This window comes from Crassostrea angulata, chromosome 7 (assembly GCF_025612915.1).
Source record: "Crassostrea angulata isolate pt1a10 chromosome 7, ASM2561291v2, whole genome shotgun sequence".
NCBI classification, from domain to species: domain Eukaryota; kingdom Metazoa; phylum Mollusca; class Bivalvia; order Ostreida; family Ostreidae; genus Magallana; species Magallana angulata.
In genome coordinates, this window is record NC_069117.1 from 23272564 (window position 1) to 23287761 (window position 15198).

General features: G+C 33.7%; 2 protein-coding genes across 7 annotated transcripts; both read right to left on the reverse strand.

Moving 5' to 3' along the window:
- Positions 1-434: 434 nt before the first annotated feature.
- LOC128156602 (neuronal acetylcholine receptor subunit non-alpha-2-like) lies at positions 435-3618 on the reverse strand. The gene is made up of 6 exons (XM_052818797.1): positions 3341-3618; positions 3064-3108; positions 2850-2959; positions 2133-2454; positions 1589-1811; positions 435-1356 (listed from the first exon to the last, which is right to left on the reverse strand). Exons 1-6 carry the CDS (start codon positions 3539-3541, stop codon positions 464-466), a joined length of 1794 nt encoding a protein of 597 aa, XP_052674757.1. The 5' UTR covers positions 3542-3618; the 3' UTR covers positions 435-463.
- Positions 3619-4120: 502 nt separating this feature from the next.
- Positions 4121-12277, reverse strand: LOC128155623 (ankyrin repeat domain-containing protein 10-like). 6 transcript variants are annotated; one of them, XM_052817429.1, is made up of 6 exons: positions 11944-12277; positions 10626-10781; positions 10104-10195; positions 9072-9406; positions 6934-7097; positions 6595-6734 (listed from the first exon to the last, which is right to left on the reverse strand). In XM_052817429.1, the coding sequence occupies exons 1-5, from the start codon at positions 12142-12144 to the stop codon at positions 6934-6936; spliced, it is 948 nt and encodes a 315-aa protein (XP_052673389.1). In that variant the 5' UTR covers positions 12145-12277; the 3' UTR covers positions 6595-6734. The 6 variants fall into 6 exon arrangements, with proteins under 6 accessions (XP_052673388.1, XP_052673387.1, XP_052673389.1 ...); XM_052817434.1 differs by lacking the exon at positions 6934-7097 and adding an exon at positions 8205-8371 and having other exon boundaries at positions 6599-6734; XM_052817430.1 differs by lacking the exon at positions 6595-6734 and adding an exon at positions 8241-8371.
- Between the last annotated feature and the right edge of the window lie 2921 nt (positions 12278-15198).

Below are 15198 nucleotides of genomic sequence, written 5' to 3' on the forward strand. Positions count from 1 at the left end.
ATGCCAACACTATGATTGTAGAGACATGTATTTTATACTGCCATCTCCTTTTCCTTACACCTTTTACCCCAACTTACAAAAATTATTTCCGCCGCTAACCTGTAAACTTCATTCTGGGACACCATTAACTTACAAAAACTTAAAGAGGGCCAACTTACAAATAGAATTATTATCAAAGGTTACAAACATTTTCATCACTGACTTACGTGTTCAAACTCTTGCAAATAAATTATTCAACCGCCAGTTTACAATAATTTTCAACGCCAACTTGCATACATTTCTAAGAACATTTTTTGGTGAAATTGTCGCCATGGAATTCAAATAAAAGAATTGTAATTTTTTTTTAATCAATTATAGATCTATCCACATGCATTATTTCAAATGAAATACAATTTGGCAAAATTATCAAATAAACAAAACTACGAACTTGTTCACTGAACCCCTCTCAAAATATGAAATGAATTTAATCATGATTAGAATAAGGCATAATGCAGAAAACAACAATAGTAGATGAAATCATCACTATTAACGTGATCATGAAGAAAAATCTATCAACAATCTTTGATATTCTTTTCCATTCGTTTTCAAAGACAGCGTCCATTTCGTCGTCTTTCCGTTGCTGGCGAAGTTCCTTGTATGTGTCTCCTATAATTGTCATGAGTTCGTCCCTATAGCAACCACTTGGTATCCTATCCATGGCTGCAATGCTTTTTATCAAACGCACAGCCGACCTAGCTACTTCCGGTGAGAGCGCACGCAGCGATAAATGGTCCCCAACTCCGGGTTCAAACCTCGTAGAGTCACAAGTTTTCAAGTAATGTTTGTCTTGAGTTTTAATGTCGTCGTTTGGTCTTTCGTTGTGTACAGAGTGAACAGATTGAGACTTGCTCTCTGATAAATGTATTTGAATGTCTGGAATTCGATGAGGACTTTGTCCACTGTATTCCAGATGTGCGCAACATGCATTGTCGTCTGGCTCTCCTATTGGTGGTAACAGAGGACTGGTTGGAAGTCGCCTGTTCGAACCCAAACACTGTTTTGAGCTCTTGCTTTCACTTGTTGGATATTCCGTTTCAGATTCGTAATCGAATCTAGTTTTATTTGAAACAACGTTTTCTATCTTGTCCAGTTTAGATAGAACAGTACTAGCTTTGCAAGGTTTATTCTCATTTACAGGACATGTGGCGCTAGTTTTGATTCTGCGTACAAAAACGACGCGGGCCATCCAATCCAATACAAGCTTTCTAAGCCAATCAGGAGGAGGTTTGTATTCCATTCGGTGGTGAAGATTTAATACTAAAACAGACACAGCTACTGAAAATGTTGATTCTCCCATGAAGAACAATAAATATATTCCTGAAAGAATTATTGAGTAGGTAAGTATAATATACATAATATGATATGCATTTTTGTGTTGCAAGTTATTAAATTTAAACCCATTTCAAATTATCAATCTGTCATTAATTTCACAACTCGGGAATGCTTTATAAAACAGAGATAAACAATTAGTATATAGAGACTGGTAAATTCATCTGAATTCAATTTTCTTATTCTAATATAGAAGTACAAGAAATCTTAGCGGACTTGCCAATTAATGGGATGGACTTTGATGATGTGGGGACGCTCTCTGCAATCATCAACTGGAACACAGAGAAGGCCAATAAGACGGTCACGCCGAGAGAGACCTTCTCCCCAGAGTCGGGAGGGAGGTGGAAGACGACCAGAACAAGCAGGGACATCATCACACACGGCATCATGATGTTGACCAGGTAGTACAGGACTCGCCTGCGGACGTGGATGGTGACCACTATCTACAGGTTAAAAATACATCATGAAATGTACTGAATACATTTCAGAACTACCAGGACTAAGTTTGTCTTGCGTACTATGTTAACCAATGAAATTGAAGTTTGTCTTGTTTACAGTGTTATCCAATAAAATTTAATAGTTTAACTGCAAGGAGTTCGAATGGTGTAAAATTGAAATTTCAATGTTATGTCTTTTACAAAAAAATAATATCATAAAATCGGGTTACATCGCTATAACGAGCATAACTCAATTTCAAATCAATGCACGTACAACTATTTTGTACGATATGCATGTAAACTAGCTTCCATACTGCATACATGTACCTCGGGATACACATCGCTTGGATGACTTTCAGAGCTCCACTCCGCTCTGATCAGTTTTGTGTATTCTATCTCCCATTCGCCATTTTCTGTGTAAGTTTCCATATTAATTTTGCTCTGGTTGCTGGTTAAATTGACCTGATCTTTGGTGTACTGCCAGTTTGCGAAAACTATATCGCAAGTTTGGTGGTCAAAAGGGTAAGCATTGATGGACATTTCGCAGGTGGTGCGTAAAGTGCCACCGGGTTCCCAAAGGACCTCGCCAGAATGATGAATACTCACTCTAAAACGGTCCGTAAATTCGCCATCAAAAATGTTTCCAATGCTTCAAACAGAAACAAATTGTTGGTTCGAGGTTTCAATAAAAATATTTGAAAAAAAAATAAAGCATCATTCCTACAGGCATTTTTAAGTCTAAGATTTTGGTCACAAATTATACATACATACACACATACATATGTAGATTAATCTGGAGGAAAATTAAGTCGATATATTTGTCAATATGACAGCTTCGATCTATAGCTTTATGTCACCATGGACATTGATGGACAATACGTTCAATCTAAGTATAACTAATTAAATATTTTGGTTTCATTGCCAAAGTTGTTGAACTTGGTGCCTTTTATTTAGATATATCTACGTATTTTCTTTTAAAAGTGGTGTAAAGTATACCTATAAAAAAATAGTACATGTATATATGGATACACTGTATAATCTTACCTATTATCAAGTGCTATTTCTGGAAGCCATATTGAGTTGGCTAGAACATTCACCTTCGTCAGGTTGTCATAGTGATCAGGATTCCATGTTAAAAATTCGTCTTTCCAAGTCTAATAAAATCAACACCAGCAAAATTGTAAAATAAATGACAACAATGCATTCAGTCGGATAGTCTCAAACTGCTGCTATAAGAGGTTACTTTAAAATACTTTACTATAGAGAGCCATCCTGTTGTGGAGAGAATTTGGTCTCTGAGTTCCTGCAAAACAATGATACACCGGTTTTGGGTTTTGTTTTTGTTTTTTTACACATATTATGCACTCCTATTATATTAACGCAGCTCCCATCGTAAAATGTCACTGTTAACAATAGATATAAAGCAGGAAGTATATACTGAAGCCTAGTTGCTTCTAATTGTTGTATTTAATGCTAACAACGCTTAGTTAAAAATATCTGAAAGAATTTTACATTATTGGTTCTTACAGTCATACTAGTTCATCAAGACGGGTCAGGGTGAATCCAACGGCCACTTGTACGGGTTTTCTGGCGTCAAGACAAGGTCTCGCTTCTCTCTTGTACTCTCTAAAGATGTCATTCAAAAGGCGGGCTTCTCCAGCAAGTTCTGCATTTGTCAAAGAAAGAAACATGCAGGGAACAAATCCAATCATCCACGTCATGTTTGCAAAAGCCATATCTTACGCTGTGACGTCATAATATTCACGTCAACGTCACTCGTTATCGTGTAGATATGTGAACCCCCGTGACCGTCATAAAATCAGACTTCGTTATACTGCCTCTGTATAAACTATGCTTGACCATATACTTAAAGGGGCATGGTCACGATTTTGGTCAAATTCTATTTTTCTGTTTTCATTATTTACAATGCTTTAGGAATGCATTTCTAATGATCAAATGAAATTATAAGTTATAATTTCATTTGATCATTAGAAATGCATTCCTAAAGTTATACCAGTAAAAAATCTTTTCAAGCTTATTTGACAATCTACGTACTCATTTTAAGCATAAATAAACAGTTTCTAACATTCAACACATCTATTTCAGGTCTAAAATTGGAATTTTTATTTCAATATTCAAAATGTTTGTTTACATAGCAAAGAATTGTAAGCTCTGTAACTTAACAAATGACACTCAAATTTTAATTGCCTGTTTAAAATGCCTTACTAAAGCATTGTAAACATGAAAATCGGGGGGGGGGGGGGATTTTTTGGACCCAAATCGTGACCATGCCCCTTTATGTCGAAATTTCAATCATTTGATAAATGATTATATATAATCAAATGAAGCAGAAATTTTAACTATTAACGTAATATAGAGACACACTTTAGTAGAAAAATATTTTTTCAGTGTTAATATAAGACTGTGAACAAATTACCAGCATACTTTAATTAAAACCTGGAGTATTTTCCTCAGAGGTCTTCTCTATAACAAATAATAGACGGAAATCCATAGTCGGAAGCGAGACCGACCGTGGTTTTCCGGTTATGAAAAAAAAACCATTCGTTGCAGTTTGGTATGAGCCAACATATGAAGACAATAACTAAATTACTTATTTTTCTTTCGAGTTCTTTCAAAGAAGGTTATATGAAATGATGATCGTAACACCATAAAACTCGGGTTGTGAATACATTGTGTAAGGAAACATTTTTGGTCGCCCAGTTTACAATTTCCCATTCATGTATATCCCAGTACTTTGGAGACTTTTAACTCTCAAAATGCTAATGACAACAAAAACAACCATTTTTTTTTTCAAAGAAAAATTTCATTGCACTTTCACATCCAAAATAAATAAACTTTTTTCAATACATTTTTGACAATGTACAACTCATTTTTAAGATCTTAGGTCGGTGGTAAAATGTAAACATAAACTGTTAAGAAATACCAACTGAACACACAGCATTTTCTTCACTGTAAACTTGTAAAAATGTAAAGAATGATAAATATATTTTTACATGTTATGTTACACCTGTTAATACACAGCACCACTAACAAATGATATAACTCGGGACAGAAAAACCAACCCACTCACATCCATAACTTTGAGACAGATGCCATTGAAAATATTGCAAGAGAGTAATGTTTTAAATAATTGCAAAAAGAGAGATGGCAAGTCAGAACTTTTCAGATCATACATCAACCCAGCTATTTCATATGGGACCATTTCTATGGTAAAACAATTCATATGAGATTAAAACTAGTTCAAATACATGTTATAATCAGAATAATATTTATAATCAGATAAACAAAAGAAGCATTTTCACTGCTGTACAATGGTCTGAGATCCTTGCAAAACCAATAAATCATGGAATAAATTGTCTTTATAAATGTATGAAACTTTTAAAGTCCTTGTAAACCTAGCAAACTGCTCAGTTCTTAGAAAAGTTTCTTCATAATAAAAAAATAAATAAGGAGCTCATGTAAAACATTTTCAAATTAAATTCAAATCAAACATTTTATAATAAATGGTCAAAGTAAATGAAAATGTAGAGAGCATGACATGAATGACTTGTACTGTCATCTTATATAATAAGATGTAGGTGTATATTCAGTACATGTAAACCTTGGAGTAAACATGCCTAACAATAGCAAACTTATATTACAAGAAACAAAATCATATACATCAAACATACACAGGTACCGAGAAAGTTTTAAACTTGTGAACTCGGACAAATGCTTTAATTTATAAAATAATGATAAAACAAAATCAAATAAAATCCAAAGCATTCATAGTGTTTTCAAAAGAATATTTTTAAAATATTACAATAAGAATAAAGAGAGGAAATTTGCTAAAAGGGTATAAAAAAAAGCATAATAACTGATACATTTATAAATAATTCAATAGATTGCAGATGAGGTCTGGACTACATACCAAGGAGAAAACAAAATGAGTTAAATTAGATGAATGGGTAAATAGGGCTATTCATTAAAAACTGCTGCCTGCAACTTCATCACTGAAGCAATGCAATAACAATATCAAAATTTTGTTCACACAATAAAAAGTCACATCACTGTCCACTCATATACCCAGAAGACAGTTTGCAATATTTAATGTTAAATGTTGTTCAGCTTTTGAGATACCGCACATTTCAAGACCAGAGAAAATTTTGAAAGGTCACAATGAATCATATTTTGTCCAAAATACAGTATAAAACCAAAACAAAGCATGAAGCTGTTAAAAAAAAAAAGGCATAGGAAAGGCCAATTTTCTTCATATTTTGGAAACAAAACTTTGATCTACACAACATTTGATAAATATTTGTTCAAGGCTTACTCAGAGAACTTTTTGCTGCAACCTTTCATCCCAAGTTTCTTTTATCCTACATTGCCATATATGCAACCCTTTTCCATTTTCAACTCAATCATCAAAGAATATAATTTATGCAGAATGGAAAAAATAATTATTACTTCAATTTGATTCCTTTTTTACACTTAAATTATTTATGATAGTGTTTTGTTTTGTTTTTGTATGAACAAAACATCTATGTATCATAAGCACTAACATGAAAGTTAAATGAAAAGAGTAGACATTGTAAAACCATGAAAGTAAACAAAAACTTACAATGAAATAAAAATAATTTTTTAAAATAAAATATTTCAGAGATTCATCTTCACAACTTGTCATATGATGTTTAAAAGATATAAAAATGAAAACTTTAAAATAATTCATTCAAAACTAAATGCAATTGTTCTTTTACGATCCATGGCAATCGCTGATAACCGAGTGAATGACGATGGAGTCGTAGCCTTGCTGGGCACAGACAGTTCTCTCATGCTCCTCAACACTCGTTCCATTCAGATGAGGAAAATAACAGTTATTGTTGACAAAGGTAGGATTCATCAAAGCTGAATGTGTAAAGGCAGTTCTGTCTGTAAAATAAATAGGCTTTTATTAAACTTCAATCCAACAAATTTTCATAAAGTTTGATTCATTTATACATTTATCCAAATGTTTGGGCAAACATTCCTGATGAGTTTTCTCATAAACTAAATTTCTGCCAAGAAACATTTTTTTGGACTTTTTTTTTTTGGTTCTTTTACCTTATAAAAATGACAGATTATTACTTACTTATATAAAGTGGGAATTTAAGCCCATACATTTGATAGGACCATTAGCATAAGATTTTCCAAATAGCTTTGAGCAGACCACTCCATTGTTGTTTTCTTGTACGTAAGCAAAATTGGAATTTTGAGCAGATGCTGTTTCAAAATTGTTTATTTCCCATAAAGTATCTAAAAAAGAGGCAATGAAATTCAAATAAAGTCACATTTAAGCAACAAGGCCTGCATGCAGTGAAATATTTAACGTGCTTTTTCTTTCACTTTTTTCCATCAAATAGTCCAGTTTCCATTAATACTATTCAATAATAAATATTGGGCTAAAATTCAGAATGTAGTTAAAGAAAGTGGACAAAACAGCAGGTTTGTATAAAGTTAAAGAAAAGGAAAGAGTTTTCATTATGTGAATGATGTAAAACTTGTGACTAGTGAAAACTGTTGCATGTGTTTCCAAATACTAGTACATGTACATGTACTTAAAATTCTGAGATCATTAATGTCATAATTTTATACTCTTATAAAATTACATTCTTTGTTTACTGGCAGACTCTAATAGGTATACAAATTGCACTGTAAAATAAGAAATATGGCAAATAAAATTTGTGAGTGCATGCTATAGAGTTCACACAGTGAAAAAATTATAACTTTGTAAAGCATCCTTTTACACCAGAAGCTCACAGTTCCCTTGGAAAATTTATATACATATGCAGACAATTTCTTTTACATTGGATAATATCTTAACCCAGATTTTAATGAATATTTAAAGGATTTGTTCATGTAGTATTGTAAGAAAACAATAACATAAATCAAGATTCTAAAAAGTTAAGATAATAATTGGAGGAAAGATGTATCCAATTCTTTAAAATGTGAGAGTTGCAGGTCTTAGTACAAGACCTAAAGAGTCATGTATGATAGTGGGTGCTGGGTCAATAACAACTACATGTATCTTAAAATGAATGAAAATAGTGTGTATAGGAAGACTCTGTATGAGTATAAAGCCCTCACTTAAAAAATAATAATTCATCTACATAATTTGGAGTGGAATCTTCATTTGACTTCAGATTTATATGTTCAATGTTCTTTTAAAAAAGCCATAAAATAGAGATTAACAATTAATATCTTAGTTCCAGTATACCCCGCTATCAATGAAATGATTATTTTGTTTCAGCTTTCACAGGATACTTTACAATGTTAACAGACAGTACAGGCATGAAAACTCAGAACTCAAACTTCAAAAGCTCTTTACACATCTCCAGGTTGGCAAACGATGCATTCACTAACCTGATGACTGTTAAAAAGATCATTCTACACAAATACTTGGAAATCTGAGTTGGACACCATCTGAGGGCTGTCCTCGCGTTTGAGGGGCTCAGTGGACAGCGCCAATATGGCCTGATAGGAGACGATCACATTATTTATGTCTGTGTCTAGCTCTTTTTGAGCTTGTACTGAAACAAAAGTGTAAAGAGGAAACATATTGTAGGTACTGCAACCTACTGACTGAAGTGACATGGTTTTGGTTTTTTATAAATACATGTATATAAATGCATGTAAAGAATGCAGTGTTAAACTTGATGTATTTTGAAAATGTTCAGTCAAAGATTCTATTTGTCCGTACTGTATGTAGTGTATAATGTGGTATATTTTGAGAATGTCAGAGATTCTAGCTATTTGCGTGTACTGCATGCGTTGTGCAACTTATTTTGAGATACTGATTGTTTGGTCAGATTCTATTTTGCTATACTGAATATGTTGTGTAACTTAGTATATTTTGAGAATGTTTTGGTCAGAGATTCTATTTTTGGTTAATTTCTATCCATTGCAGATTATTCATTTATGTGAATGATCAAAAATGCATGCTCAAACAGATTTGATTATTATACTATTCTTTGAGCAAATACTGTATATATATTGTACAAATACTGTAAGTAATGCAACATTTAAAAGAAGAATTTTCAAACATAATAAAGACTGTTCAGATGTTACTACATATAAATTTTAGTTAAAGGATTACTAAAAAACACTCAATGTTTATATGTGTGATTGTGTGTCTGTTGTATTTTGATTTTGTAATTGAAAATGCTATGTTGCACAATAGCAAATGTAGGTTCACAATCCCCATTAACATTTCCACACAATAATACATACCCCCTTTCCTCATTCGCTTGAAAGACTCTTCATCACAGCAATCGTCTCGCCCTCTCTTCATGCCTATCATAGGGCAGTCTCCAGCCATATCCATCTCAGTATCCACAGGACTGGGACCATCTACAAAATGGCCATTCTGAAATGGGATTTCGGCCACTTGCTGCTCCATTTGGCCTTGCACTAAGTGTGAGGGCTGCATAGTAACACACTGCTGCATTGTCTTCACTTGTTCCTGGCTCTGCAGTCTGGAAGCATTCTCAATGTACTGAGCACACTCCAGGTGACCGTTCTGTGCTGCAGCTTGACTAGGGGTACAGTGACTATGATTGAGCAAACTGAAATCAAGCATTAGAAACATGTATGATTATAAAAATCAAATTGTATCTCTTTTAGCAACTATACACTTTGAAAGAATCATTTATTGAAATGTCTATGGATCTTTTAGATTAATATGGGACATTCTTATTTTTAATGTTGGTCACTTTATATATTTTGATCTCATATCTATGATGCTGCACCTGTGATGTTTGATATCGAAAAACAAATTCTTCTGCAAGTACAAGTCACACATGTTCACAAATGTATATTTTATACCCCTTATTTGTATACAATACACTATACAATTATAGCCTTTTGATGAGGTCAATACATGGTTTTATAGACCTGATGAGAGTATATCGGCTGAGGTCAAAGTGAAAAGGCTATAACTGTTTTGTTATAATAAATCAAAAACTAATTCTCTTCAAGCTTATAACAGTAAAATATTTGGTTCATAATGTATAGGTGTTTGATTTTGCTATTATGACGTCACAATGTCGCACTTGCCAAAACCAGGATTTTGTCATGGAAATCTATTTTTGTATAGTGAGGTCTATAAATTTTCTAGTTTTAGTATGGTAGTCTATAACAGAATTTATAGAACGATCACGTGACAGCAATAGACCAATATGCTTGGAAAAAATACGATATCATATTTTATTGAATTTTTATGAATGTGTATGGAATGGTTACGGTAATAACTTTTATGCCTACCACAAACTTGCTCCCTGAGAGATCAGCAAGCTTACACACTCCATGTTTCCCCTTTTGGCAGCTTTATGTATTGGAGTATCTCCAAGGTAATCCTGATGAAAAGATATAATATTATATTTCATTAAAGTGCAAATGCATTTTCCATGAATATAAACAAAACAAAATCAGCTGTTCTTCTACTCTCTGGAAATTTTTTTCTAATAAATCGGAAAATAGCCATATTTTCTTTTTCATTACTATATACTGTATCATATTGCCATTGATGAGAAATTATAAATTTTGACAAAAAGAAGTCAAATTTTGCTAAAATGAAAGTGTATGTTTTCTGATGAGATCTTAATTATAATACATGTAAATGCAATTATTTATTAAAGAGTGGCATGTTTTCTAGCTCCAAAAGGTAGATTTTTCACTACTTTATTGATTGCATAGTGCAAAGTTGGCCCCTGCAGTTCTTATTTCCCAATTTTCTCTTTATAATCTGCCAAACTAATATTCCGAAACTGAAACAGAGTACAATACCTGTCGATCTAGACTAGCACCTGACTGGATCAGCCACTGAGTGCAGTGAGGATGACCAGCACAAGAGGCCATGTGAAGGGGAGATTGTTGGAACTTTGAGGACGGACTGTCACAGCCATATTGTGACAGACAAGAAAGTTTCCTCAGACAAGCCAGCTAAGGGGAAGAGAAAAAAACAACAGTTATTGCCTCTCCCTGTGAGTTTACCTGTCGGTTCATGAGGGCATGATTGTCTAACAGCCAGGACAGACAGTGGCCCTTTCCTCCTTGAGCTGCTGCGTGGACCGGGGTAATGTTGGTTCGTTCAGTTGGGACATCACAGCATGCCCCCATCTGTACTAACTTGATCAGGCAGGATAGCTAAAAATGATAAGCTAGATGATGTGTGGAATGTTAACTGTCTAGTAATGAGGTAAATTTTTTACTACTATTCTGTTCACACTCAATATTAAATGATTAATAAAAAGGATTTCCAGGTACTACAGTCTGCAAGAAAAAAATCAACAAAATCTTAAAGACTGACAGAAAATTAAACTTGTCATATTTTTTGTAGAGTTTCTTTTTAATCTATAAGAAATTGATCAGTTTTCTCAATTTTTTACTTGTTTGAATTTTAGTGCGACTCTTTTATTTTCTTCCATACTCTTTTAGAGCTAGGAAATTAAATAGCATTGAAATTAAATAGCAATTAACAGCAAGTTTTAGCAAATGGGATTTATAAATTGTTTGTTAAATTTAAAGTCTGAATAAATAAACAACCCATAAAACTGTTCTTAATACATAATGTTAATGTAAAGAAAAAACATCCAAACTCAGAGACATAAACAACGCGAGATTTCGATCAGCTGCCAATCTCTGTTATTTATGTCTCTGCCAAACTAGACCATTTTTTTTTTCTGTTGAATAAGAAACAAACCAGAGACATAAATAACACATCAATCAAATTTCATGTATCTAATGTAATGAGCTCATAGATAGCTGTGCTGGGGTCTTTGACTTTCTCCACTCATTAAACATCATATTTTGTTGCCGCCAATGCCTGATAATTAATGAGCTGTCTGGCAAACAGTCTTTGTTGTATAAAACCAACAAGATCGATTGGAATGAATTGCTAATGTTTTAATAACGTTTACACAATATACCTTATATAAATCTGCACCTTTTTGAATTGAATAAACAAATATACAACGCTTTCTAAAAATCCTCTTTTTGCTGAAAATCTTGGGTATGGGTATCTATAAATAGCCTACACGTACGTTTTTCAAGCATTGTATAAAACCAACCGAAACTTATGTAACAAATGAAAATCAAAAATAACCTTTCCAAAATTTGCAGCCCAGTGTAAGGGGGACCATCCAGTGAAACTGTCCTCCTCGTACAAGTCAACATTCCCGCGCGATAACAAAGCCGACAGCTTCTCCAAATCACCATCGCGGCATGCTTGGTGTAAAGGAAAACTTTGTTGAAACAGCTCTTCTGTTGACATAGACCATGAAGGCGATTCACTCTGATGCTCCATAACTTCAGCTTCTACAGTTGTCACTCAAGTAATGAAGCAAAAACTGCATGTAAACATTAGACTGATTTCACCGGCATGTCGGTTTTCTTTATTATTGTTTATAGAACATCCGGGCATCGACGCGTTCTTTGAAAGAAAATGCCCGGATGTTAAGATATATGATAATCAAAGTACTGAAAAAACTGTATGCCACAATTTCTACGTAAAGTAAAAAAAAAACAGAAAGGTGGAAAATCTCAAATCCCGAAATCATGAAAATGTGTGGGGGGGGGGGGGGGTAGGGTAGGAGGTGCGCAGTATTCTTTTACGTTCAATTTCACTCTTACTTTTCCTTATTTTTTTAACTTCACTACAATTCCATTGCATAGGCCTATATGTAAATTTAAGAAAACTGTCTGCTGCGGAAAAAAAAATGATGAAGGGGAGGGGGGCAGCCCCGGCCCTTGGCCTCCTGATGCTACGTGTCTGAAATATATTTGGTATGGTTATTTACTATATTGGATGTTGAAAATTTAAAAGATATATTAGGCCTTTATAAATTGTTTCATACAAGATACGAGGCCCATTTTTGCTATCTTTGCTATGTGGGTTTTAGAAGTTTTAATTTTTCGACAGGTGCCGGGGGTCCGGGCCTCCTCCATCTCAAGATACGCGTATAGAAAGAGGGGGTGATTTTAACCAAATTTGAATATTGGCAGTATATGATCACCCGTATATTCTAAACGAAACAAATACACTGCAGTTGCCCTCTTTGTGATGTGCTGCGATGAATTCAATGTAATAAAAATTCCAAGGTATTCAAATACATGTTTTACCAACCCAAACAAAAAAGAAAAATTCTACGTGAAATTGCATACATAGCCTTTTTTTAAGTATTTGATTACGATACGACGATCCTATAATGCATAAAATATCGCGATATATAGAAGAAAAAAAACATGCAGTCAATCCCGTCGGAAACGCTAATAGACAAAGGACAAAGATGTGTTCATATCTTACACGTATGTGTAAATTCATTTATTTCAACGATTAAAAACTTGTGTTTCCAACATAAACAAAACCGATTAGTTATCCTTTGAATTCCAATTTTCAAGATCTTTGAAAAATCTTTGTTTACAGGAATTTAATAAACGTTTTGAATTAATGGATATAAATTTTAACAGCGACCGTATTCGGTAACATTTGAACCGTAACATTTTCCACATACAAGTTTATGCAATTAAGTTGGTCACTGAATAAGTTATAACCACTCACTGATCAGTTTAAAAAGAAGTAACCTTTAAAGCACATTTGTGGAAAACAAAAACAATGAAGGGAAATACACCCGCTTGTGTATACATGTCTATATCCACACTTTTATGTAGAAAATATGCATATGTTAATTTAATTCATGAAATGAATGCCCTGTATTCAAAAGCTAAATTGCAAATCAATCATAAAACTACTATATATGTGTAAATTAACACGATACTTTTAGAACCATTTTTACAAGAAACCAGCGTCATTTTCTAAAATGACACATGCCTGATGAAATGGATGGTTACATCGTACTGAAAGTCCAAAAGTCGTGTTAAAATGGTTCTAAAAGACATACTTCAGGCACCTCTACCGCCAAAGTTTTGGGTAAATTGTTCTAGTAAAGCACTCTCTAGAGAGTGACTTGGAACTCTAAGAATGTACTTAAGTTCTACTTAAGCACTGTTTTAGACTAATTACCCTTTATATTACGAGCCCAGCAACTCCATAAAAACGTATTTAAAAATATATATATACAAACTCAGACTTCACTGATATATACATGTATGCTGTTTATTTTCAATAAAAAAAAACAGCAGAACATAAAGAAATATACATGTATATAACTTTTAAAGTTAAGTTAAGGCCGTCCCAAAGGAAAAAGGAAATAAAAAAAATATGACTTTAGTTTATTGTGATGAAATATATACATATAATTTCGAACCTTAAATTTGAAAAATTTCCGGACCCCCCCCCCCCCCCCCCACCAAAAAAGAAGATATTCCATCCCTCATGAATCTTTACCTCCTTCAAATTGACTTCTTTATCCGCGACATAAATGATGAACAATGAAACAGGGGTATAGACTATGTATAATTCCCTTGTCAGCTTGGAATAATGCTATAATTATGTTTTGTGTGAAACTGTAGTTTAAACTATGTTTAACATTGTATTGCTGTTGAAAATTGTAAAAAAAAATTATGGGGAAAATATGAAACAGGTGAGAAAATTGAAATTCATATCTATAACAACAAGAAACAAAAGAGAAATGAAACTGAGAAGCAGTTGGATCAAATTGTCTCCAAGAGCAAATGACTGTTTATATAGGGTGGGACAAGTCTATTGGATGTTGCTGACTCCTGCTACTTTTACCCTAATGGTCGCATCGTAAAATATATGTCTGAAACAGTTATGCTTAAACAGGGTACTATATATACTTTCACAACTGGCGCACGAGCACTTTACAACACTTTGCGATCGTTATGTTTTAGCTTCGCAGTTCGCACGAGCTATCGCATATATACTTTGCACGATTTCTCGCATTCGTTGCATCCGTGTTAGGGGTCGCATCAAGTCTCCTCAAAATAGTGGACATGCACACAATTCAGACGCGACCGAGTGGGATCCATATTATCGAAATGCAACGCACAAACATATATACGAACACCTTACATTGTTTTGTTTACTCGCAAGAGTGATGCACGATTTTTTAAGGTCGTAAGATTAAAAAATCTTGACAATTCAAAAAAAGGGAGATTCTCCATTCTCCAATCATAAAAATCCTAATCCCCATGCATTATTTTTACGCAGTCGCTCCCAAAAAGAAATTAGTTGGGAAGGGGAGCGTTCCACTATAAATCAGTTTGATGTTTGCAGCAAGAACAAGAGATTCGTTATGCCCCAGTCACACATTCACGGATCAACTCCACGGTTCTACTACGGAATATTTTCCACGGTTGACACCGGAAAATCTAATGATACGGAGTTAGTACGGATGCACTACGGAATGGATACAAATTGATACATACGAATTACTAC

Excerpts from the sequence above, each read along its gene's own strand:
- LOC128156602 (XM_052818797.1), bottom strand. The coding sequence starts at position 3,541 with ATGGCTTTTGCAAACATGACGTGGATGATTGGATTTGTTCCCTGCATG. Across the intron at positions 3,109-3,340 it reads TGACCCGTCTTGATGAACTA|GAACTCAGAGACCAAATTCT; the intron begins GTATGACTGTAA and ends ATTGTTTTGCAG. Across the intron at positions 1,812-2,132 it reads CAAGCGATGTGTATCCCGAG|ATAGTGGTCACCATCCACGT; the intron begins GTACATGTATGC and ends TTTAACCTGTAG.
- LOC128155623 (XM_052817427.1), bottom strand. The coding sequence starts at position 12,144 with ATGGAGCATCAGAGTGAATCGCCTTCATGGTCTATGTCAACAGAAGAG. Across the intron at positions 10,196-10,625 it reads GTGCTAGTCTAGATCGACAG|GATTACCTTGGAGATACTCC; the intron begins GTATTGTACTCT and ends TCTTTTCATCAG. Across the intron at positions 6,735-9,071 it reads CAAGCGAATGAGGAAAGGGG|ACAGAACTGCCTTTACACAT; the intron begins GTATGTATTATT and ends TTTATTTTACAG.